Below are 27,069 nucleotides of genomic sequence, written 5' to 3'. Positions count from 1 at the left end.
AAAAAATTAATCTACGAATGGGCTGTCCAAACAAAGCCCAAGGTCCAAATGTGGCCTGGAGGAATTTGATCTGAAATGATCTGGCAACCCATTTCCTACTTGGGCTTTTGTTGGAATTTGGTCGTCTAGGTCATTACAAAAAGCCTGGCTTGACACGGCTACCTCATGATTCACTAATTGTGCAGCAGTGCTGAGAGAGAGACCCCTTCAAAGTGACAGGTCCTGACAATCCAAGTAGGAAGAATCAGGATCTGTAAAATGTGAGCCGGAGTAAAGATTAGTGGGCTGAATAGTTTGGGTAGATCCACTATATTCCAATAACAAAGAAGGGAAGGAACTATAAATCTATGTATTAATTGTATCGAGCTATGATAAAGAGTGCTTATTGAAAATGTTATATATTGCCACACATAAATATTTGTGGAAATAAGCAAATTATAATAAATCACTGAAAAACACTTCGAATGAGATGAAGAGGTCAATATTATTATTTAACAGAAAATGTTCTGTACTCTTAGATGAATTTCCCAGTGATTATCTTTGCAATGAAAGGACTTATGAATTCTTTGGTGGGAAGATAGTCCATAAATCTCCATGGTGTGTAGTAAAATAGCCATTCCCTATAAAACAATTGATGAATTAATAAGTCAATAGATAGAAACGTGGTAATGAGAGATGATCAGATATGCTATGCTAAGCATAGTGACCACTGGCATGTCCTCACGGACCTCCTGGAGGATGTCCCTTGGAGATATTCTACCTGGGAACACTATAACAACATTACTGATGGAGGTCGCTTTAACAAAAATTAGCATAATGTACATTTTGATATAAAGAGGCAAGTTGTCGTTCCATTCCACAGAAATGACGGAGCTCGAGACAGAGAGATTTCAGAAAGCAGTTCTCCTTCCACAATGGCCATTAAAGAAAGCAGGGATCTGCTGAGAATCAGGTATTAATCTGTCAGTACAAATGACCACAGTACAGCCTGATCAATCAATCTCAACTTCACCAGACTGCACATAGATATACTCAGCTAGCTTGCAGAAACCTAATTTAACCTTGTTCTCAAGCATCATCTGTCAATAGTCTAATCCTGAGCTTTCTTGTGTACATGACTGTGACACTCAAGCCAAGTTTAAACAAAGAATCTTCCATAAACAATTATTTTCAAGGTAAGACAAGGTTTGGGGAAGGTTAAAGGGAATAAGTAGCAGGTATACTGTACGCTCTTATTCACTGGGCGGCACGGTGGCACAGTAATTAACACTGTTGCCTCACAGTGCCAGGGACCCGGATTCGATTCCCAGCTTGGGTCACTGTCTGTGCAAAATCTGCATGTTCTCCCCGTGTCTGCATGGGTTTCCTCCGGGTGTTCCGGTTTCCTCCCACAGTCTGAAAGACAAGCTGGTTAGATGCATTGGCCATGCTAAATTTTCCCTCACCATACCTGAACAGACGTCGGAGTGTGGCAACAGTAACTTCATTGCAGTGTTAATGTAAGCCTACTTGTGACACTAATAAATAAAATATATAGATGTTGCAATCTTTGTAGAAAATGAAGAGATTCAAACTAGTGAATCATTAGCCTTGTACCTAGATAGAACTGCTAATTAATTATTTTCGACCTCAACTTCTTTTCATCTTAAAAGTAAACGGACAGTTTACAGCACAACTGTTTACATCCCGTATCTTCAACACCTTCCTGGAACTTTGGGAGACTCGGTGTCTGCTCATTGTGCACTCAGAGACTGTTGCTATTGCCTCCAAATACCTTTCAATTTCTTCCCAACAAAACAAATTAAGCTTTCCTTAACAATCAAACCACCCAGGTTTATTGTCAAGCAGACGTCAGAACAGGTCACATGACCCCATTTATTTAGCCTAAATTTAAGGCTACATTACCAATATCTATTCATCGTCTGAACTTCATAATTATAATATAGGCCAAATGTTAATAATGTGAAGAACACATGCTAACTCAGATATGGGCAACCTAGGCTAGTGAGTGGGCCGCATGAGTGGCCCTCCTTCACCCTCAGTGGGCACAAGATTGAAATTGGGCTTGTTCACTAACCATGACCCCATAAATAAGATTAAATATATTTAATACATGCCAAATATTTCATAACGAGTTACAGAAAACATTTAGTCATTCATATATTAATAGAACTATTAAGTTCAAGTGGTAAAAACAAAAGAAATATTTACAATTTGGATGCAGAGGATGTGCCCGGCTCTCACAGTCAATGTTGTCTGCAGTCAGCATGCACCTCACTTATAGAATCATAGAACATAGAATCCCTACAGTGCAGAAGAGGGCCATTCGGCCCATCGAATCTGCACCGACCACAACCGCACCCAGACCCTATTCCCGTAACTCCACATATTTACCCTACTAATCTGCTGACACTAGGGTCAATTTAACATGGCCACTCAACCTAACCTGCACATCTTTGGACTGTGGGAGGAAACCAGAGCACCCGGGGGACACCCACGCAGACACGGGGAGAATGTGCAAACTCCACACAGACAGTGACCAAGGCCGGAATTGAACCCGTGTTCCTAACACTGTGAGGCAGCAGTGCTAACCACTGTGCCCTTGCTTTACATGCGTATCACTTCAGTTATACTGGCACGAAAAAAACTACGTGGAAGGAAATCAGCGGAATCAGGTAACCCTGCACGTGGGCGTGGACCACACTCAGTAACTTGATGGGCCACATGTGGCCCCATGTCGCAGGTTACCCACCACTGTGCTAACTATTTATTTACACCGGATGTCCACACAGAATTTGCTCATGAGATGTCAGCATCCACTGCACAGCTCTATTTTATCCTGTAATACACAAGTAAAGTCTGCAAAGTATCAGCCAAACATGCATTAAGTGACAAGGACTCTACTACCCGAAGAGTAAGGGGCAAACTATGACTTTGGAACAGAAATGAGAAGTACTCCAAGGTGTTGAGGTTGGTGAAAAAGCAGCAGTCATAGCCAGTTCACTTGGACTTTCACAAATAACTGTGCGCCATCAAGAAGAACAACGATAAAGTAAAGGTGAGTGGCCAAAGTGCTACTCCTCACACTGCAGCTAATCGTTAGCGTGAGTAAGCCAGGCATCTTCTGGAAGAGAATGGGTTAACAACATGGTCACAATTCTCCTGTTTTTGTTCTAAGTGCTTGCATCAGTGAGAAAGCCAGACTGTTTCCCTTTGGCACTAATTCAGTCACTTTTGCAATGTAAATGTATTCAAATGTGAAACATGCTGACCAGCCTGACGTCACAGAGGGTGGCACGGTGGCACAATGTTTAGCACATTCAATGGGACAGTACGGCTCCTTTGCCATAGGGAGAAGTGTCACATGTCAGCACTATCTGAACAGGTGCTGGAGTGTGGCGACTAGGGGATTTCACTGCAGTGTTAATGTAAGCCTACTTGTGACACTAATAGAACTTAAAACAGAGATCAGGGTGCCATTTAACAGGGTGCCCCGATCTCTCGATTCACACCATGCAGGCACTAGAGAGACCCGACCGGGAGTTGGGTAGCCCGGGCTGGGATGAGAGGTTGATCTCAGTTCTCTCCCTCAGACTGGGGGGGGGGTTCATGGCTGAACTGCTCGTTCTTGTCCTGGGGAAAGTGAAGATCACTCTTGGTATGGTGATCTGAAGCTGATTTCAGTTAAAAGTAAAAGCAAAATATTGCAGATGGTGGAAACTGAAACAAAACAGAAAATGCTGGAAAATCTCAACAGGTCTGACAGCATCTGTGGAGAGAGAATAGAGCCAACGTTTTGAGTCTGGATGACCCTTCATCAGAGCCGATTTTTCTTCAGTATGACGTGTGAGGAACTGCAAATCCCAGCTTTCACAATGGTGCTGTTCCAGTCTTAACTGAAAGATCAACATGGAATAACCAAGATATAATAATACTGTTACCAGCAACGCTTTCTTTATTGAAAGCTTTGACGAAGGATCATCCAGACTCGAAACGTTGACTCCATTCTCTCTCCACAGATGTTGTCAGACCTGCTGAGATTGTCCAGCATTTTCTGGTTCAGTTAAAAATCTTTATATTTGGCTGTACGCTCTGAAATCTTTGAAGTGACCTGATCACTTTAATATCCGTATGACCTGGACGTCTGGAAGCCTTCAAAATCACAGCAGCTCTCTTGCCATTGCTCCCTCTCAGAAACCGCAGGTGTGAGTAGATCCCTTTGAAGTGCTTTGTTTGACAGGAGATTATCCAGCCTGATAATGACATTTGAATGACCAATTATGATTATTTATCAGATTCCTGCCCGCTCTGATCGGGAACTTGATTGGGGTCAGCACAGTGGGCAAGGAGACTCACAGCAGGTTTGACACCTGGCGAGAATCCTGTTGCCAAACACCCGATTCAGCAGGCCAGTGTGACTCCTGCCGGGGGTATCGACCCGGGAGAATTGCTCCCTTAATATCCTCCAGTTTCACCCTCAGGAACCTCCTCAATTTACAAAAGTGTTTCCGAAACCCAATCCTTCCTCCCCACTCCCAACACCCACACTGATGGTTCAATTTGTAAGTGTCCAGGAGAGATCAGGAGGCACCCTGTATGGTGTATGCTGAGTGGTGAGCTGCTGCGGTTAGAGGTGTTGATGCTGATCACTGTGAAGTAATCTCTGTTGGAAATGTCCACACGAGCAGACAATGGCAGAGGAAGGAATTTGGCTCTGCCGTTGATCATATTGGCATAGTTTTTTGCCACTCATTGATTTGGCTCACCTGGGAAGAATGACAGAACGGCCGATGATAGTGGATGCAGAGTGAACTGTACCCCAAGAATGTGTCAACACTTCTGAGAGAGAGGAAGTCTTGAGGAAATAAACAAATCTAACCAGTTAGATTGTGTAACCTGAAACGAGCTTCCCTAACATTTACCCCAGCTTGGAAATGAGAGAAATGCAGACCTGGTACATGAGCTATTTTAATATGGGTGTATTCCATGGCTGCGCTGGTTGGTGTGAAATAAGCTTTTGAGCATCAAGTCTTAATTATTGTTCAAATCATTTCCCTACCAATTTGTTCCTGTAAGGCAAACAAATAAACACCAGAGGTGTGAACATTGTCACAGCTTGTGCTGTTTCCCTAATAGACCTTTTGCAAGCTGCAATGAACTGGTGCCAGGCAGACAAGATACTGGCACTTTACTTTAATTCATTTGCTTAAAACTGTGAAAATAATGGTAAGAGCTGTTGAATATTACACTTTGCACTGCGGCTAAATGGTGGCTTGTACTGTACTATAACCAGTACATTGGGAGCTGTATTGTACTATCAAATTTTTAAATTTGTTCAGGAGATGTTGGCAATGCTGGCACGACCAGCATTTATTCATCACTCCTAACTGCCCTTGAGAAGGTGGTGGTAAGCTGTCTTCTTGAAATGCTGCAGTCCATAAGGTGTAGGTACATCCACAGTGCTGTTAGGGAGGGAGTTCCAGGAATTTGACCTTGCGACGATTAGTGTTGCCAGCTCTTTTCCAGCAGGTGTTGGCAATAGCTAAATTACTGAAAGCTCCAAGAGCAGACATCAAACAACACTCCAGAGTGACGACACAGAAAGGTGGCAGAGTGGCATGAGAACTATTTAAAAAGCAAGCTGCATCACGTTTCAAAGCTCCCTTCACTTCCCCTCACTTCCTCCACTTCTTTTTCGCTTACCCCAGCCAATTCTCCACTTCCCACCAGCACTTCCCCATTTCCCCCACCACTTTCCACCCCACACTTTACCCTTTCCTCCCCGGCGCTTCACACCCTGCACTTCCCCACAACCCCTCTGCCACTTCCCACCCCGCACTTCCCCACTTCCCATCCTGCACTTCCCCACATCCCCTCCCTGCCATTTCCCACCCTACACTTCCCCACTTCCCATCCTGCACTTCCCCACATCCCCTCCCTGCCACTTCCCACCCCGCACTTCCCCAATTCCCACCCGTACTTCCCCACATCCCCACCCTGCACTTCCCCACTTCCCATCCTGCACTTCCCCACATCCCTTCCCTGCCATTTCCCACTCCGCGCTTCCCCACGTCCCACCCGGCACTTGTAAAATGATGTATAATGATGGGGAACTTGTACGTACTAGTGCCCTTCTCAGTGGTACAGCTCCCAGGTGCAGTGGATCTTTGGAATTCCCTACCCCAGATGATTGTTGCTGTTCAGTCATTGAGTATATTCAGGACTGAGATCGATAGGTTTTTAGACACTAAGGGAGTCAATGGATATGAGATAGTGCAGGAACGGGGAGTCGAGGTAGTTCAGCCATGTTCTTATTGATTGGCAGAGCAGGCTCGAGGATATGGCCTACTTGTTCTCTCATTTCTCAAGTTCACACAATATAATGCTTAACATGTAACAGTGAATTTATATGTAACCTTCATAAAGACTATGGGCCCGATTTTACCAACAATTTGTGCCTGTTTTTGGGGAAGAAATCGCGGTAAATTTGGGCGTCGGGCCTTTAACGCAATCTGCACTCAAATCCGAGCAAATCGCGACTTTACCAACACCCGATTCAGGCGCGGATCCGGTCCGCACCCGAATCGGGCGGCCTGACGATTTAAATGCATTAGCATGCATTTAAATCGATTTAATGAACCGCGCGCCCAACTCTACCACCAAATCCCACTTTACCCTCTTCTGGTCTGCTCCGGATCCGCGCTGTTAGCGACCTGCAAAATAAAAATCCGAAGCGGATTTCTATTCTGCAGGGGAACCTCCGAAGCTCTCTCTGCCCTTGTGAATTCAGTCTGCGGCCACCATCCTTCTCGGCCATCCTTCTCAGAGCGCCCTGATATCCAGCCCAGGCCCCCCAGCAGTGGCAATCCCTCCACCCCCTCACCCTGACAGACCCTCCGCTAACCACCCTGGCAGACCAACCCCCCTCCCCTGGAGGCAGATCCCCCCGACGGGAGGCAGACCCCCTGGCAGAGCACCCCACCCCCTGCTGCCACGCCCCCCCCCGGGATCAGACCCTCCTGGGAGGCAGGCCCCCCTCGGCAGACCACACCCCCAACCTGCCTCGATCGCTGGTCTCCCTCCACCATCCTTCTCGATCATCTTCAGTCCTTCGAGAGCCTGCAGCACCTTCCTGGCCACAGACTTGGAGCCACAGCTAAAGTGATCGGGCTTCACATCATTCCACTGCCGTTCGCCGGAGGAGGGGGGCGGGCTCAGATGGATCTCTGGTTGGGGGGGGGAGGAGGGGGCTCAGAAAGATCTCTGGTTGGGGGGGGGGGGTCTGCTGAGGGGGGCCTGCCTCCCAGGGGAGGTCTGTATTATTAAACTGGCCAAAAGGTAGGTGTCCTGGGTCATGTGACCTTGCTTCTCCACAAAAACTTCAGAAGGGATGTTTATCTAATGTCTGGAATAGGGGGCATAACTCAAAAGACTGAACAGACATATATCACAGCGTGAAAAGCCAACATTCTTTTAGATTAAATATACAGTCACCATAGACTTTTCTTCAAGTGCAGTAATGACTGAAGTGGCCAACATCGGACCAGTTGGAAGAGAGCTGACAGCCTCCAGTGTAAAGTGCAGCAAGACATTTCAGAGTCCGGTGAATGGTGAGATTTTTATTTCAGCATCAAAGGCGAAAAAGATAATTTATTGACCAAATTCAGTTGTTCCAGATGAGAGTCGACGATTTCCAGGCAGCTGGACAGAGATATTGGTACAGGATGGATCAGTGGGAGCACTGACTGACAGACTAGTCCATGGAAATCTTTCAGCACCCACTCATTATCTGTGTTTAACAACACAGATTTGTGGCATCATGGAAATATTAAAAGTTACTTCTGATCAGCAAGAATTATGCAAATTGCAAATGTAGTTAAATACATGCAGCTGTGTTTATTGCTTCTGAGTGGCTTGCACAGGAACAGGTTATACAAAGAACAAAGAACAGTACAGCACAGGAAACAGGCCCTTCAGCCCTCCAAGCCCGCGCCGCTCCTCGGTCCAACTAGACCAATCGTTTGTATCCCTCCGTTCCCAGGCTGCTCATGTGACTATCCAGGTAAGTCTTAAACGATGTCAGCGTGTCTGCCTCCACCACCCTACTTGGCAACGCATTCCAGGCCCCCACCACCCTCTGTATAAAAAACATCCCTCTAATATCTGAGTTGTACTTCGCCCCTCTCACCTTGAGCCCGTGACCCCTCGTGAACGTCACTTCTGATCTGGGAAAAAGCTTCCCACCGTTCACCCTATCTATCCCCTTCATAATCTTGTACACCTCTATTAGATCTCCCCTCATTCTCCGTCTTTCCAGGGAGTTTATATTTTTAAACTAACAAATAATTGTCATTCTGAGTGAGAAATTTACTCGCAGGTATGATTTTAAGTCAAGGCATCATTTCTACTCCTCAGAGCTGCGATCTGACACGGGCGCGCTTTTTCAGATTTTTTTCGAACTGCTCATGCGCAGTTCAGAGCTCCGATTGTTCCGGCAGCGCTAAGCCCCGCCCACTGCGCGGATCGGACTGGAGACGGCTGACAGCGTATGGGCGCGCTGGAAAGAGGATTTCGAGGTCGGATCTGTACTACGCCCAGATTCGGCACTCAGAGTCAAAATGGTAAAATCGGACCCTATGTTTGGATATTGTGTACAGTTGTGAGTTCACATTATGATGTGGAGATGCCGGCGTTGGACTGGGGTAAACACAGTAAGAAGTTTAACAACACCAGGTTAAAGTCCAACAGGTTTATTTGGTAGCAAAAGCCACACAAGCTTTCGAGGCTCTGAGCCCCTTCTTCAGGTGAGTGGGAATTCTGTTCACAAACAGAACTTATAAGACACAGACTCAATTTACATGAATAATGGTTGGAATGCGAATACTTACAACTAATCCAGTCTTTAAGAAACAAAACAATGGGAGTGGAGAGAGCATCAAGACAGGCTAAAAAGATGTGTATTGTCTCCAGACAAGACAGCCAGTGAAACTCTGCAGGTCCACGCAACTGTGGGAGTTACAAATAGTGTGACATAAATTCTGATTCTAGGATCGCATGATAAAGACTCAGGAGGAAAAAAGCAGAAATATTTATGTGAAATAGTGTGACATAAACCCAATATCCCGGTTGAGGCCGTCCTTGTGTGTGCGGAACCTGGCTATCAGTTTCTGCTCCGCGACTCTGCGCTGTCGTGTGTCGCGAAGGCCGCCTTGGAGAACGCTTACCCGAATATCAGAGGCCGAATGCCCGTGACCGCTGAAGTGCTCCCCAACAGGAAGAGAACAGTCTTGCCTGGTGATTGTCGAGCGGTGTTCATTCATCCGTTGTCGCAGCGTCTGCATAGTTTCCCCAATGTACCATGCCTCGGGACATCCTTTCTTGCAACGTATCAGGTAGACAACGTTGGCCGAGTTGCAAGAGTATGTACCGTGTACCTGGTGGATGGTGTTCTCACGTGAGATGATGGCATCTGTGTCGATGATCCGGCACGTCTTGCAGAGGTTGCTGTGGCAGGGTTGTGTGGTGTCTTGGTCACTGTTCTCCTGAAGGCTGGGTAGTTTGCTGCGGACAATGGTCTGTTTGAGGTTGTGCGGTTGTTTGAAGGCAAGAAGTGGGGGTGTGGGGATGGCCTTGGCGAGATGTTCGTCTTCATCAATGACATGTTGAAGGCTCCGGAGGAGATGCCGTAGCTTCTCCGCTCCGGGGAAGTACTGGACAACGAAGGGTACTCTGTCCACTGTGTCCCGTGTTTGTCTTCTGAGGAGGTCGGTGCGGTTTTTCGCTGTGGCGCGTCGGAACTGTTGATCAATGAGTCTAGCGCCATATCCTGTTCTTATGAGGGCATCTTTCAGCGTCTGGAGGTGTCTGTTGCGATCCTCCTCATCCGAGCAGATCCTGTGTATACGGAGGGCTTGTCCGTAGGGGATGGCTTCTTTAACGTGTTTAGGGTGGAAGCTGGAGAAGTGGAGCATCGTGAGGTTATCCGTGGGCTTGCGGTACAGTGAGGTGCTGAGGTGACCGTCCTTAATGGAGATGCGCGTGTCCAAGAATGCAACCGATTAGTTGTAAGTATTCGCTGGATTAGTTGTAAGTATTCGCATTCCAACCATTATTCATGTAAATTGAGTCTGTGTCTTATAAGTTCTGTTTGTGAACAGAATTCCCACTCACCTGAAGAAGGGGCTCAGAGCCTCGAAAGCTTGTGTGGCTTTTGCTACCAAATAAACCTGTTGGACTTTAACCTGGTGTTGTTAAACTTCTTACTGAGTTCACATTATAGCAGGATGGTGAGGCAATGGAGAGAGCACAACACATATTCACTAGCATGCTGCATGGCATGAATGAATCTTGCAAAATATTGGGCCTGTTTTCATTAGAATATAAAAGATTAGAAGGTGATTCACTTGAGAGATTTAATATTATGAAGAGAAGGGACATTAGATTGATAAAATAACTTCCCCTTTGGATGTGGACTGGAGACTGGTGGTTTTGTGCCTACTTTCCATTATTCATCTCACTCACTTCTTTCTAATGGCTTCATGGGCTGGCTTTTTCAGAAAGCTGAAGAGTTAACAGGGAACGCATTCCTGCCCATTACCGCAGCCTCTCAGTCACCTTAGTCTCCGAGGAGCAATAATTGGCTGGACGGAACTTCCGCCGCTCAATCTGGTTGGCCAGCAGCTCTGTAGTCCCAGCACTGCTCGTGGTAGCAGTGGTCAGGACTGGGATGACAAGAAGTCTCCAGACTCTAAGTCCTGGTGTCCAGGACCAGGTAAGTATGGAAGGATCTCATGGTGGGGAGGGAAGATGAGGCCTGGGGGTCGGGAGAGAGGATATGGGGCAGATCTTGGGAGGTTGCAACCGATGTGGTAAGGCAGCCTTTGAGGGAGGCACCCCATCCCCCTTTCCTACCCAAGATCTAAGTAGGGTGATCTAGTGAGTTTTCCCCTGCCTCTGAGCTCCTCCCACCAGCCTAAAAATTGAGGCTGGGTGTGAAGCAGCCATTATGTAGACAATAATTAGCCGCTTCAGGGCCTCAATTGAAGCAAGGATGGCTGGCTGTTTTTGGCCTTGCTGACCCCATGTAAAACAACAGAAAGGTCAGAGGATGGTGGCAGGGTGGGAGGGGGGGGCCAAGTGGGGGTTCTTACAGAATATCCTGCCCCATAATCATACACTGTGTCCTGTTTGTATAACTATTGTGTCACGTACTGGATTATAACCAAAGCATGGCGGCCTATACTGCACTGTAACCATTGCAATAGGGTAAACCTTCGGCTTACTGAAAGCATTTTTGCCTCTTAGTCAGCAGATGCAAAAGTTTGAACCCTCAGACAAGCCTGGAAAATGGACATAAAGGCCGGAAATCTATCACCTCGCCTGCCACGGTATCGGCACGGGCGATCTCCAACGGAAATCTCCATTGACCTCGGGCAGGAGTTTCCAGTCTCGCCCGAGCAACGCTGTAAAATCCCGTCCAGTGACTCTGTATTCTGTTTTGATGTTCAGTTCATGATATAGATCGCCTCTCTATATCATATGGATTGCGGGAGCCCATAAATCAGTCCACTGTAAGGGACTAATCACACTGTGGCTGATTTCTATTCGAAGGTTATGGGGAAAAAGCAGGATTGGGCTATTGAGAAGCAGGATTAGGCTGTTGAGTTGGATGATCAGCCATGATCGTAATGAATGGCAGAGCAGGCCCAAAGGGCCAAATAGCCTCCTCCTGCTCCTATCTTTTATGTTTCTATGTTTCTATAAATATGGTTTGGCCGTACAAAGACTTAATCAGCCTTTCCCTTCACTGAAGAATGAGTGCAAAGTTGCACCACATAAACACAGTGGCTATAAGAGCGGGTCAGAGGCTAGGAATACTGCAGCGAGTAACTCACCTCCTGACTCCCCAAAGCCTATCCACCATCTACAAGGCACAAGTCAGGAGTGTGATGGAATACTCCCCACTTGCCTGGATGGGTGCAGCTCCAACAACACTCAAGAAGCTTGACACCATCCAGGACAAAGCAGGCCGCTTGATTGGCACCACATCTACAAACATCCACTCCCTCCACCACCGACACTTAGTAGCAGCAGTGTGTACTATCTACAAGATGCACTGCAGCAATTCACCAAAGATCCTTAGACAGCACCTTCCAAACCCACAACGACTTCCATCTAGAAGGACAAGGGCAGCAGATAAATGGGAACACCACCACCTGCAAGTTCCCCTCCAAGCCACTCACCATCCTGACTTGGAAATATAATCACCGTTCCTTCGCAGTCGCTGGGTCAAAATCCAGGAATTCCCTCCCTAATGGCATTGTGGGTCAACCCACAGCACGTGGAGTACAGCGATTCAAGAAGGCAGCTCACCACCACCTTCTCAAGGGCAATGAATGCTGACTAGCCAGCGATGCCCATGTCCCACAAATGGATTTTAAAAAACATTCTGAACGGTACTATAGTCATTCATTGTGATCTGTGCTGTAGAATTAACATAAAGTTACAATCATTATAACCTGTACAGTAATGTAACCAATTATTGTTACCACTACTGAACTAAAAAAATCCGACTTCAATGAGATGTGGATGAACTAAAACAAATGAATATTAAGAATAGCTCTCTCATTCCTATTATTTGGATGTTTTATGCATCTCATATAACAGCTAATTGTAATCAGGTTTTAAGAGTTTTTTTATCCATACAGTAATTCTTCAGATGATGTACCTTTATTAATATTTAATTCTCTCCGCTTATTTTTTTCAGGGCCTTGTCTCTAGTCGACATCGCCTCACAATGTGCCAGCTGGCTGTTCAGTCCTCTGATTGGATCAGGTAATTGATTTATTCAGCCCTGTCTCTTTGTTTGCCTCTCTCGTTCTCTCTCCCCATTTTCTCACAGATTTATTTAGAATTCATGTTTTCATGGATACCGGTTGGAATATGAAGAAGTGCTTTGTAAAATTATGACTTAACATTTACAAACTAGGATTGTTAGAACTATCTTGATTTACATGCAGTCCACTGAGAAGTCTATGAAACTCTGCTGAAAATGTAACAATGTGGAAGTTTATTTTGCCGGGGGGGGGGGGTGGTGGGATGGGGTCATTCATAAACCAGATTCAGGAGAAAATTCTTTACTTAGAGAGTGGTAAGAATGTGGAAGTCCCTACCACATGGAGTGGTTGTGGCAAATAGTGTAGATAGATGTAGTGTATGCTAAAGGGAATCTTGATAAGCTAGAGGTACAAGTGAATAGAGGGTGATGCTGATAGACTTAGAAAAGGAAGGTCAAGTAAAGCATAACCAATTGGACCATAAGGCCTGCTTTTGTATTGTATGTTCTTTTTTTCCATTAATTTACACCTATCCCTAGTTGTCCTTGAGAAGGTGGTGGTGAGCTGCCTTCTTCAACTGCAGTAGGCCCTGAGATGTAGATACACCCACAGTGCTGTTAGGGAGGGAATTCCAAGATTTTGACCCAGCGACAGTGAACGAGTGGCGATATATTTTCAAGTCAGGATTGTGAATGACTTGGAGAGGAACCCCCAAGTGGTGGAATTCTCATATATCTGCTGTTCTTGTCCTTCTAGATGGTAGTGGTTGTGGGTTTGGAAGATGCGTAAGGAACGTTGGTGAGTTCCTGCAGTGCATCTTGTGCATTTGATGTTACACACGTGGCTGCCACTGTTCATTAGTGGTGGAGGGGATTGAATGTTAATGAAAGGGTTAGCAATTAAGTGGACTGCTTTGTCCTGGATGGTGTTGAGCTTCTTGGGTGTTGTTGGAGTTTCGCAGATCCAGGCAAGTGGAGAGTATTGATGAAGCACCTGAAGATGGTTGGGTCTGGGACACTACCCCAAGGAACACCTGCAGTAATGTCCTGGAGTTGAGATGGTTGACCTCCAACCACCACAACCATCTTCCATTGTGCCAGCTATGACTCCAACCAGTGGATGACTTTCCCCCTGATTCCCATCAGCTTCAGTTTTCCTGGGGCTCCTTGATGCCATACCCATGGAGGATATCCTCAATGTGAAGATGGGACTTTTTCTCCACAAGGATTGTGTGGTGGTCACTCCTACCGATACTGTCATGGACAGATGCATCTGCCGCAGAGAGGTTGGTGAAGATAAGGACAAGTATGTTTTTCTCTCGTGTAGGTTTCCTCACCACCTGCCGCAGTCCTTTGTTATGTAAGATGACTGATTTAGTTTAATTTACACAGGGAGCAATGCAAGAACATGACTTCATACGTTCTTACTTGAGACTTTATTGATCAATCAATTTAAGAATCCTAGGTTAATGAATTATTGAATAGCCCCAGTGCTGAGTAAACAGTGAAGATGGCACACATGATAGCAGTACTGAATGCACAACATTGGGTTTTTATTACCTAGCATGTTTCAATTGATACAATTGTCTGACATAATCTAGCACTGAGCTTTCTCTTGGGAGATGAAGCGGGAGTGTCGCAGTTTTGTGTGTGGAGTTGTAGTGACCATCTCTGGAAACAGCTGCTAGGATTGTGATGCAGCTGTTAATTGGCTGCATACATCAGCAGGAGCCCAAAGTTATTAATTCCTCTTAAAGGGGACGTGTGTTATAGCTGGAGCAGCAAGTGGATGTGATCTGCAGAACGGTGAAGAGACCAGGGTGATGCTGTAGTAGAGGTCTTAGTGTAGGAGCTGGAAACGAGGAGAGATGTCCTGCATCTGCAGCAGGTCATAAGGCCCTCCGGGCAAATGATGAGATGGCAGTGGGGTCAGATGCCATGGAGGTCAATGTCAGATCTTGGATGCAAGAAATTCACTTACCTCACATGAATGGTAAAGATTAGAGAATATATCTTCCAGGTGCCAGCTGGAATTCTCCAGTTGTTCATGCTGGCAGAATCTTCTGGTGCCACCAATGGCACACCCCCGCTGTGGATTTCCCAGTGGTGTGAGATGCAGTCAATAGGAATTCTCATTAACAGCAGTAGGACAAGAAGATTCCACCACCGGCAAACCACCTCCCACCACGAGAAACATGCTGTGAGGAGGCCAATGAAACCTTGCCCTCCCACTATATCTAACCAACTGTGCCAGTGGCCTCAAATGCTGCTTAGTTGACCATACCCTCTTGACACACACACCAACAATCTCCATCAATCACAACTCATACCTAACATTCACACACCCAAACACACTTAGTACCACAGCAAACCTAACACCACGTCTCACAGCTTATACACACTTACCACCATTCAACCATGAAACACATTGCATTCACTGATACACATCCCTCTGTCTTACAGGACAAGGTGGCGCACAATCCAGGGGGTAGCAGGAGCTAACCAACAGGAACAGGCATGCCTGTATGTCCTAATCCCTTTGGAGAAGATGGTGCTGACCATTATTTAGAAGGCCATGGCTGAGGCCGGGGTCTGAATACTTTGAGATGGTGGTATCCTCAGGTATAATCCTCCTTTGCATATTTGTCTTCCGTGCTGAGGTGGTGCAGTCTGCAGCTGGATCTTCTGGAACTGATCAAGGGCATCCTCCAAGACCATTGGCAGACTCCTCCACTGAAAGTCAGCAGCCTCTCATCAGCTAAGCTGCAGCTACTGGTGAACACTGCATAGGAACATGAGGATAGGCAAAGATACACAGGACACAGGCAGTAAGGTGTTTAGTTGCAATATGGCATGATTTCATTTAGAAATTCGGTTTGGATTTTTTATTTTGTGATGGCTTTTACGTTTGCATTGTGGTCAGGAAAATGTTGTGATGATCAGGGACAGAGACAAGGTAAGGTGTGGGATTGTTGGTGAATTGAAAAGTTGCAGTTAATGTTATTGAGTTTTTCACTGACAGCCCAGACAGAAAGGACCCTCTTCCAGCATCTTGTCCTGCTCTGAATGGCCTTGGTTCAATCTCCAAGTTATGCTGTGTTTCAAGGGGAATGGATAGTAGTCCATCTATATCCAGGAGCAAATACTTTGTGCAGAAGCCTTGAAGTCAGCAAGAATTCCTTCTGTATCTGCCAGAGCAGCCCCTGTAAATTTCAGCAACTTTAATATGGTTAGAAGAAATTAACCAGCACCAAACCTGTAAGTAGTTGATGATTCCTCTAAATAGTGGTTGGTGGGAGATCCTTCATTCTGCTGAACCCATGTTCAGATTAAATTTAAGGAGACAGTGTAGAGGGAGCACCACACTGTATCATCACAATGCAGTATATTATAAACTGTGGCTTTAAACTCCACAAACTGACTGTACAGACACAGAAGAACGCCTCAAAGAACAGGATCAAAAACGACCTCTGGGAGCTTAAGAGAGTGGATTAGCTGGAGGGTTAAGGACCAAAATGACAATGCTGGCATCAGATCAGCATTGAATACAGGGTAACAACATGTTCCATTTGCTCTGCATGCCTCTGACAGCCTTTCCCTGCATGCTCACTGGTGCCCTCACCAAGATGGTCACAATTCATCCCAAAAGTGTGCTCGTGTGCCGGGCTCGGCATTGTGCAACTCTAGCATTTGTAGCACTCAAAAAGCAGGCACTATCAATCCTAATTGTTTCACCTTCAACTCTGCAAGCTGCATTGAAGATAGAAATGACCAAAATCAATGTCACAGCATTCTGGGGGAAAATCTGTCTCCCAGCAACATGCAGTAATATCTCTAGCTGGCTCCATAATGATTTAATCCTTTAACTTCGCACCTATTAGGACTCCTACATGTGAAATTCTACAATATCGGATCAAGATATCTGAGTAATTCTGCTTGGTACAGCATTTATCTTCTACATAGCATTTATTAAATGAGACAATAAATTCAAAGTTTTGTATACATAAGCCTACCATGTGGAATATTTACAACAAACTGTTGAAAAGTACATTTTCGAGCTCTTCTGACTGAGGGTTAATATTGCAGATTTAAATCTTTTCACTACATATTAGTAGGATTCTTCATAACCTTGGGATTGCTTAAAATGTTGGCATGTTCTTAAAAAAACTTTTTAAAACTAAAGTCAACAGGAATAAAAACAGAAAGTGCTGGAAAAACTCAACAGGTTTGAGAACACCTGTGGAGAGAGAAACAGTGAATGTTTTGAGTCTGATATGGTTCTGCTTTGGAACTGGAGAGGCAGGTTCAAAGTTGACAGGAACCTGACAGCTCTACGGTGCTAGGTGTTCAGCCCAGGTACGAGTGCAGGGGATCAGAGGTTGGGGTTGGAGGTCAGTGGGGTGGAGTGGGTTATGGGGTCAGGAGGTTGGTCATTTTGGGTCCACGCATCAGAGGGTGTGGTTGGGTTGGGAAGGTTGTCAGGTTGGGTTGGATCCATGGGTTGGGTTGACGGGGATGGGGAGTCGGGTCGGTGGGGGATTGAAGACGGGTCACAGGAGGTGTCAGGTCGGTGGCCGAGTCATGTTGGGTCCGCAGATCGGGTGGATGTTGTGGGTCTGTGAGTGGGAAATCCTTGGGGGGGATCGGAGTGGGGGTATCCCACAGAGGTTTTAATTCTTCTAACTTTCTCTGAGGAACTATTAGCGTAACCCTGGCGGAAGCATTCAAAGTTAGTGATTTAACTTACATTTTCAGATAGTTCACAATGCAGCGTTTCTAGACAGTTGTGATGCAAACGCTTACCAGGGAAGTTCCAAAAGGGATTCCCCAGTATATCTTTGGGGCACTCCCCACCCCCCAGCCCCACCCCCAAATCCAATGCAGGGGAGCTCTGAAGCTACAGCCCAATGTAATGCAGCCTCTACACTGTCTCCTTATGCTTTAATCTGAATTGCAAGTGTGTGAATGTTCCCATTTCCCATTCTGTCCACCTGAAATGATCAATCTTTGCCCAACTGTAGCAAGTTCTGTACTTTGTCTCTTACGATGGGTGGGTTTAAACTACTCAAACTGATTGCGTAGAAACATATGAACACCGCAAAGTACAGGACCAAACAAAGGCTTTTTCAGTCCATCTGCCAGTCACACAATTCAGAAACAAAATACTTGATACACTGCTAATGACAGTATTTATATCACGCTTTTCACACCTTCCAGACATCCAAAATCAGGTCATATCTATTAAAGTACCTTTTAAAATGTAGGAAAGCTCAGCAGCCAATTATCACACAGCAAGATCCCGCAATCAGAAATGAGATAAATGATCAAAAAACAGATGTTGACTGGGGGATAAATATTGGCCTTGAAACTGAGAACTCCTCTGCTCCTAAAGTACCATGGAATCCTCTATATCCAGTGAAGGATACTTCACCAGATTTCTGTCCAGCTCCTCTTGCAAGTAAGTAGCAGCCTTAACCACCTTCTAGGATGTCTATATATAGATCACTAGATCCATATTAGGCAGGAGAGTGATGTGACTTTAAACCTAGCATAAAGCATTCAGATTTGGACACCATACACGGAAGGATAGGCTGCTAATTTATTGCATCATCCAATTACTCAGGAAATAATTGATTCAACTCACATAGGCAGACACGATATACCTGGAGTGATTTAAAGATTATTCCAATTAATTTATGAATTTCTGACTCACCTATTTATAGTGTCTAAGTTGACAGACTCTGGATCTAACATGATTTAAATAACACAACCTAAAACAAGTTTGACAGGTTTTCTATGCAGTTTATACTCCAATTACTAATTACTTTGTATCAGTAAACCTACACTTAAAGGGGAAGGAAAGTTTACTGGGGGTATGTTTTGTGCAAAATGTTCAAAAAGTACCATCCAATGACTTAAACCTGAATTAATGATTTGATTTGATTTGTTATTGTCACATGTATTAACATACAGTGAAAAGTATTGTTTCTTGCATGCTATAACATACCGTTCATAGAGAAGGAAACGAGAGAGTGCAGAATGTAGTGTTACAGTCATAGCTAGGGTGTAGAGAAAGATCAGCCTAATGCAAGGTAAGTCCATTCAAAAGTCTGACAGCAGCAGGGAAGAAGCTGTTCTTGAGTCAGTTGGTACGTGACCTCAGACTTTTGTATCTTTTTCCCGAAGGAAAAAGGTGGAAGAGAGAATGTCCGGGGTGCGTGGGGTTCTTAATTATGCAGGCTGCTTTGCCAAGGCAGCGGGAAGTGTAGACAGAGTCAATGGATGGGAGGCTGGTTTGCGTGATGGATTGGGCTACATTCACGACCTTTTGTAGTTCCTTGCGGTCTTGTGCAGAGCAGGAGCGATATCAAGCTGTGATACAACTAGAAAGAATGCTTTCTATGGTGCATCTGTAAAAGTTTGTGAGCGCGTAGCTGACATGCCAAATTTCCTTAGTCTTCTGAGAAAGTAGAGGCATTGGTGGGCTTTCTTAACTATAGTGTTGGCATGGGGAAACCAGGACAGGTTGTTGGCGATCTGGACTTGAAAACTTGAAGCTTTCGACCCTTTCTACTTCGTCCCCATTGATGTAGACAGGGGCATGTTCTCCTTCATGCTTCCTGAAGTCGATGACAATCTCCTTCGTTTTGTTGACATTGAGGGAGAGATTATTGTTGCCGCACCAGTTCACCAGATTCTCTATCTCATTCCTGTACTCTGTCTCGTCATTGTTTGAGATCCAACCCACTATGCTGGTGTCGACAGCAAACTTGAAAATCGAATTGGAATTGCCGCACAGTCATAGGTGTATAGGGAGTATAGTAGGGGGCTTTGTGGGGCATTGGTGTTGAGGATGATTGTAGAGGAGGTGATGTTGCCTATAATGACTAATGCCAATTTAGTTCATTCAAACTAGCGCGCTCTCGAGCTGTTCCAAGTCATTTCACATTTGTTTGGGGTCCTAATTCCAGGAGAAGGCCTGCTGCCAGCCTTGCCACTGCCTGATTGGCCTGTGGGCCTTCCAGAAAAGAGGCACTACAGGTCACCCGCTGGCTCTCCAATCAAAATCCTTGATGTCTCAACCAGACATCACTCAATGTCTCAGCTTCACAAGGTTGATGGGGTTCTTGCCTCAGTATCAGAGAATTATAGCTTTACGCTTCCAATCCAACATTTAAACTAATACTTCACAACAGAATGAAGGTTGCATTGTTGAAGTGTTGTCTGTTAGGTTAGCTGTTACGGCAATGCCTTGTCTGCCTGCTCCGGTGGGTGTTTGAAGTACTATGACACTGCTATAAAAAGTATGTGGAATTCTTCTGGTGTCTCCTGACTCATCTTCCCTCAGCCATCACCAACAAGAAAGTTATTCTGTCATTCATTTCATATGATGTGAGCAATTGGCTGCCACGTTTGCCTATATAACAAGTGCTTGCACTTCAAAGTAATTCAATACCTGAACAGAACTTCAGCACACTTTGTGGGCGCGATAAGACACAACTTGTGTAGTTTTTCTCTTTAGCCCTGACATGAGTTGAAACCTGCTGTCGATGCTTCCTTATGAGAATGTGTGTACAATGTAATTGGGAAAGATCACCTGTGCGTGCCAGGTGTAATGAGATCATGGGCATTCGATATATGATTATTTCACTGTATTTAATACACAAAGAAAATATTTGCATTATGTTTCTAGCAAGTTCAAGCAAAAATTGTGATCCTTCCGTTTCTGGGATCGTTTAGGCACCATCTGGAACTCTGACCAGACACAAAGCGTGCCAGGCAGTGCAACCAGTGTGTCTTTCAAATCAATACAATAGAATTATTGTTACAAATGAGCAGTAAGGTCAACATCATTACAGATACCATCTTGTTGGGGTTCTGGAAACTCATTTAAACAGAGACACACTCACAAGCACCGACATTCTGCGGAATAACTTCCCTTCTGTATTTTCCCAGAACAACATCCCACCATTCACCACGATCGTGGATTCAAAGTCATCAGGTTGTTTTTATATTTCCAAGTGAAATCAGAGATGTTTTTCAAAGCAAAGAGCTAGTAAACAACGTCATGAATGAGAAAATAAACCAAAAAGCCTGCATTTTGCTTAGCTTGCATGAGATAATTTATTGCTAGGAAAAATTTCATTATATTTAAAAAAATCTAACTTAACAGTTCACAGTTTTCAGCAGCAATGGGATATGAAGCTAAAACTATACCAGCGCCTGTTTTGTCCAGTACCACACGGAATTATTGTACAGCAGCACCCAAGCCGGAGACGTAGATTTGGATTAGTCACACAATATCTGGCTCTCAGCAGACTGGAATAAGGAAATGTGTGTAAAGGACTCAGTAGTTAATTATTTTACAAGTCCAGTTAAGTAATTGTGACGCATGTTCAATTATCTGACTTGCAATTATTTGTCTGGCCCGAGCAATTAAAAAGCAGCAAAACAGTGACTTTCATGCACTCAGTGTCCTGACTATTCCAATTATTCATCCTATAAGCAACTGGGAATAATAATAGTGCTTATTGTATATTGAAGATTTTGAATTTATTTTTGAAATGCGTTTTCCAGGATGGAACCGGTGGTGTCTGCAACATCTCACAGTTTGTCTCCCACAATTGCTAAACGCAGATCACTGACAGTCTCTATTCAAAGAGGACTAATTACATTGAATTCTCTCTTTCAAAGGCAAAGCAAGCATATGGCTTCACCAGGAGTGCAGGCTTCCCCAGGGTATAGGTTGCTATTGACTGCACACATATCACTTTGTGGGCATCACCTGTCAACTTTGTCCTACATTGCAGCTGAAAGGGATTCCATTTCTTCAATGTTAAGCTGGGGTGTGACCAGGCATACACAGAGATTCATGCAGTTTAATGCCTGGTTTCCTAGCAACAGTCATGATGCCTTCATTTTGCTACAATTCACTGCATTTGACCCACCATGGCACAACAGAGGTTACAGGGTGACAAGGCTTTGTACTGTTGCTGTCACATACAGCATGTTAGAGTAGACCATTGGTATGCTGAAACAACACTTCCACTGTCTGGGTCAAACTACCGATATGCTAAATTCATCTACAAGCTCATCCTCTGGTGAGTCGGCACCTGCACTATGCTCGCTCCCACCCTAACTGCAGCCCCCTCGTACTCAGTGACTTACCCATTCAAATCATGCCTCTAGGTGATTATCTGACCTGGTGGTTGTGAGTGAGGATATGACTTCTTCACCATCTCTTGCTGTTTCTGCATTGCCTAACAAGTTGCATCTCTTGAGAATCTGAAAGGGAAAAGGACAAGAGTAAGATTGTGTTGATGGGAGGACGTATGCACGTGTACACCAGCTCCAGCTTGATGCACATCAATTTAGACACGAGGCTCGAAGCTCAGTAAAAGAAGGCTTTTATTTACTATTAACGAAGCTATCAGAACTTATGTACACTATCCCAGACTGAAGGGGTCCCGGCCAGAGCAGGGACTCTTATACCTCTCCCAGGAGGCGGAGCCCAACTGGGATGTGCCACAACAGTAACATACACAGGTGTAACAACCCCACCCCAACCCAACAGCAACAATAGCACAATCCAACAGTAACACATGTACATCCTTGTAGTCCTGGCCAGCCCCTGGCTCAGTACTATCCAGTGGGAACCAACGATGGTTCACCACATTCACCCCTCCTTTGAAAACAAAGGCCGGCGGGGTACAAAAACCAGAATAAAATGTCAGCAGTCTATAAGTTCAGATGGTCAGGGGGACCGCACCGTCGTTGTGACCTCCTCAATACCGGCGGTGACACCGGAGCAGGCACTTGCGGTGGCGTTCTCCCCAAAACGCCGTCCAGCTGTTCTTCCACGGATTCACAGGCCGGTTGACCCTGGGGTGACGGTGGTGCAGGGGATCCTGACACGCCCTGCGGTGGCGACCATCTTCTGGGCTCAGGCAAGCTGTACATGGGAGTAAAATTGTTAAGCAATGGTCCCGATGCTGCCCGTGCCGTGTCCAGGGAAGAAATGAGAGATAATGGGTTTGTTACTGGGGGTATGGGAGCGACAGGGGTTGCTACGTCCCCTGCTGGCGCCAGATCTCGGATCGAGACCGTGTCCTCTCGCCCGTCAGGGTATGCCACATAGGCATACTGAGGGTTGGCGTGGAGGAGATGGACCTGTTCGACCAAGGGATCAGACTTGCGGGCCCTTACATGTCGCCGCAGGAGGACGGGTCCTGGGTACATCAACCAAGACGGTAAAGATATCCCCGAGGAAGACTTCCGAGGGAATGAGAACATCCTCTCGTGGGGAGTAGCATTGGTTGCCGTACACAGGAGGGAGCGAATAGAGTGAAGCGCATCAGGGAGGAACTCCTGCCAACGGGAGACTGGAAGACCTTTGGATTTCAACGCCAATAAGACAGCCTTCCAGACTGTAGCATTCTCTCGTTCCACCTGTCCATTACCCCTAGGGTATAACTCATGGTCCTACTAGAGGCAATCCCGTATGAGAGCAGGAATTGCCTCAAGTCATCGCTCATTAACGACGAGCCCCTGTCGCTATGGATGTAGCTGGGGTACCCGAACAGGGTAAAAAGATCACGGAATGCCTTGATCACCGTGGCAGCGGATGTATCCGAGCAGGGAACAACAAAAGGGAACCGGGAGTACTCATCGATGATGTTTAGAAAGTACACGTTCCGATCTGTTGAGGGAAGGGGGCCCTTAAAATCAACACTCAGTCTCTCGAAGGGACGAGTGGCCTTGACCAAATGTGCCCGGTCAGGTCGGTAAAAGTGCGGTTTGCATTCCGCGCAAATCCGACAGCTCCTTGTTACCGACCTGACGTCCTCCACCGAGTAAGGCAGGTTGCGGGCTTTTACAAAGTGGTAGAGCCGAGTGACCCCAGGATGGCACAGATCATTATGGAGGGCGTTCAAACGATCCTCCTGAATACTAGCGCATGTTCCACGCGAGAGGGCATCCGAGGGCTCATTGAGTTTCCCTGGACGGTACATGATATCGTAGTTATAGGTGGAGAGTTCAATTCTCCACCGCAAGATCTTGTCATTCTTGATCTTGCCCCTCTGCGTGTTGTTAAACATGAACGCCACGGACCGCTGGTCCGTGATCAGGGTGAACCGTTTTCCCACCAAGTAATGGCGCCAGTGCCTGACGGCCTCCACAATGGCCTGGGCCTCCTTTTCCACCGCTGAATGCCGAATTTCGGGGCCTTGGAGGGTGCGGGAAAAAAATGCGACGGGCCTGCCCGCCTGGTTAAGTGTGGCGGCCAGGGCGAAATCAGATGCATCGCTTTCCACCTGAAAGGGGATGGACTCGTCTACCGCGTGCATCGTAGCTTTCGCGATGTCGTCTTTCAATTTCTTGAAGGCCAATTGGGCCTCTGGCGTTAGAGGAAAAGTCGTGGACTTAATGAGCGGACGGGCTTTGTCCGCGTAGTTGGGAACCCACTGCGCACAATATGAGAAGAAGCCTAAGCATCTTCTCAGTGCTTTTGCACTAGCAGGCAAGGGAAGTTCAGCAAGGGGGCGCATACGGTCTGGATCAGGGCCAATGACCCCGTTTTCCACCACGTATCCTAGGATGGCTAAACGGCGCGTACGGAACACACACTTCTCCCTGTTGTAGGTCAAGTTCAGGCGAGATGCAGTGCGTAAGACGTTCTGGAGGTTTGTGTCATGGTCCTGCTGATCATGGCCGCAGATGGTGACATTATCCAGGTACGGGAAGGTAGCCCGCAGCCTGTTCTGGTCCACCATTCGGTCCATAGCACGCTGGAAGACCGAGACCCCATTGGTGACACCAAAGGGAACCCTAAGAAAATGGTACAAGCGACCATCCGCCTCAAAAGCCGTGTATTGTCGGTCCTCTGGGCGACTGGGGAGTTGGTGGTAGGCGGACTTGAGGTCTATGGTGGAGAACACCCGGTACTGCGCAATCTGACTGACCATATCAGATATGCGCGGGAGAGGATACGCATCCAGCTGCGTATATTGGTTAATGGTCTGACTGTAGTCAATGACCATCCGGGGTTTGTTCCCGCTCTTGACCACCACAACCTGTGCTCTCCACGGACTAACACTGGGTTGTATGATCCCTTCTTTGAGGAGCCGCTGAACCTCGGATCTAATGAAGATCCGATCCTCAGTGTTGTAACGCCTACTTTTAGTAGCGATGGGCTTGCAGCCTGGTACCAGATTCTGAAATAAGGAGGGTGTGGTGATCTTTAACGTCGAGAGGTTGCAGGCGGGGCGCGTTGGGCAATTTGGAGACTGCTGCTGTTCTCCCACTGCCAGCGAAGGGAGTGGCCCACCGTACTGTAGGATTACACTCCTCAAGTGGACCATGAAGTTTAGTCCGAGAAGTATTGGCGCGCAAAGATACAGCAACACAAGGAGCTTGAAGCGCTTGTAAACTGTGCCTTGTACTTTCAAGGTTACCACGCAACTCCCTAGCACGGCAACAGACCGGGACCTTGATGCCATAGAGATTGTCTGTTTGGCAGGTTGAATCTGGAGTCCACACCTCTTCACAGTGTCTGGGTGGATAAAGCTCTCAGTGCTCCCGCTGTCAAACAGACAATAAAGCACATGATTGTTTACCTGGATATCCATCATTGAACGATCGAGCCAATGAGGCTTGGCCTGGTCCAGGATGATCGACGCCACCGTTGGTTCATGAACGCCACTGCAGGCAGCTGAAATTGATGCGGAGGACCCCTGCTGGTCGTTCGTGGTCAGTGTCGACCAACATGGCTGCCCCCATGAATCGCACGTGGGTGAGGGTGCCAAACTCAGCGGCCCCTGGTGGTCATACTCCTCCGACTCCGTCGACCGTAATGGCGTCGTCCTGGACTCGCACATGGACGAACCCCGCGACGACTTCGACGATGATGATGATGATCCAAGCTCCGAAGAATCGCAGGCCGCACTGCCGTTCCTGGGTTTCGATCGGCACACCTTTGCATAATGCCCTTTTTACCGCATGCGGTGCACATTACCGCTTTAGCGGGACACTTTTGTCGGGTATGTTTTGCTCCTCCACAGAAATAGCACCGCGGGCCGCACGGGGCTGCAGCCGTCGTCTGGCCCGAATGGGAGCACGCCATAACACAGCACTTCGAGCCCGAGGGGCGAGGAGGGATTTGCGACTGCTCCTGCCACGTTGTCTCCACGTGGTCCTCTGGATATAAGACTAAGCTCTTTGAAGCCGACTCGAGCATTTCTGCTAATTCGATGGCCTGGGTAAGATTAAGGTTACCCTTTTCCAGCAGTTTGAGACGGATGTATGTTGATCCGACCCCGGCCACAAACGCATCTCGGGCGAGGTCGTACATGCTCTGCTCAGCCGACACAGCTTTGCAGTCACAGCCCCTGGCTAGCTGTAAGAGCTCATTGGCATAGTCCTCCATCGTTTCGCCCGACTGCCGTCGTCGTGTGGCTAGGAAGTAACGAGCATGTATCTCGTTAGGTGGTTTTGTATAGCGCTTCTTTAGAAGCTCGAGGGCCTTAAGGTAATTAGTGGCCGCACGGATCGCGAGGTAGGCTGTGTCGCTTACCCTCGCATGGAGGACCCGGAGTCTGTCATCATCTGTAGTGACCGCTGCGGAGGCTGCTAGGTAATCTTCGAAACACTTCAGCCAGGGGTCGAAGGTGTTAGAAGCGCCCACCGCACGTGGATCTAGCGTCAGACGTTCTGGCTTCAGAATTTGCTCCATACTCTCGCTTCTTTTTTTTTCTCCGTCGAGAGTTTAATAATAGTAAATAAAATTGATGCACATCAATTTAGACACGAGGCTCGAAGCTCAGTAAATGAAGGCTTTTATTTACTATTAATGAAGCTATCAGAACTTATGTACACTATCCCAGACTGAAGGGGTCCCGGCCAGAGCAGGGACTCTTATACCTCTCCCAGGAGGCGGAGCCCGACTGGGATGTGCCACAACAGTAACATACACAGGTGTAACAACCCCACCCCAACCCAACAGCAACAATAGCACAATCCAACAGTAACATATGTACATCCTTGTAGTCCTGGCCAGCCCCTGGCTCAGCACTATCCAGTGGGAACCAACGATGGTTCACCACACAGCTTGTAAATCAGAAGAGAGTGTTGGATGAGGAGGGAAGAGGATGTGAGAAGGGGGATTAGGTATGAAGATACTGTCATCTTCAATGGTTTCAGTCCGATTCCAATGCTAAGTCTGTGAATGGTAACAT

The 27,069-nt window shown here is 46.6% G+C and overlaps 1 protein-coding gene across 1 annotated transcript in view; it reads left to right on the top strand.

Annotated features, from left to right (window-relative positions):
• The window catches only part of nmnat2 (nicotinamide nucleotide adenylyltransferase 2), a 251,535-nt gene that overhangs the window by 103,753 nt on the left and 120,713 nt on the right, over positions 1-27,069 (top strand). Inside the window, exon 3 of the mRNA XM_078219366.1 lies at positions 12,767-12,834. Coding sequence (XP_078075492.1) covers positions 12,767-12,834 — 68 coding nt within the window. The remainder of the gene's footprint in view (positions 1-12,766; positions 12,835-27,069) is intronic.

The sequence above is a fragment of the Mustelus asterias genome, chromosome 8, assembly GCF_964213995.1.
Source record: "Mustelus asterias chromosome 8, sMusAst1.hap1.1, whole genome shotgun sequence".
Classification (NCBI taxonomy): Eukaryota; Metazoa; Chordata; class Chondrichthyes; order Carcharhiniformes; family Triakidae; genus Mustelus; species Mustelus asterias.
This window is presented reverse-complemented; position numbering and strand designations above follow the sequence as displayed.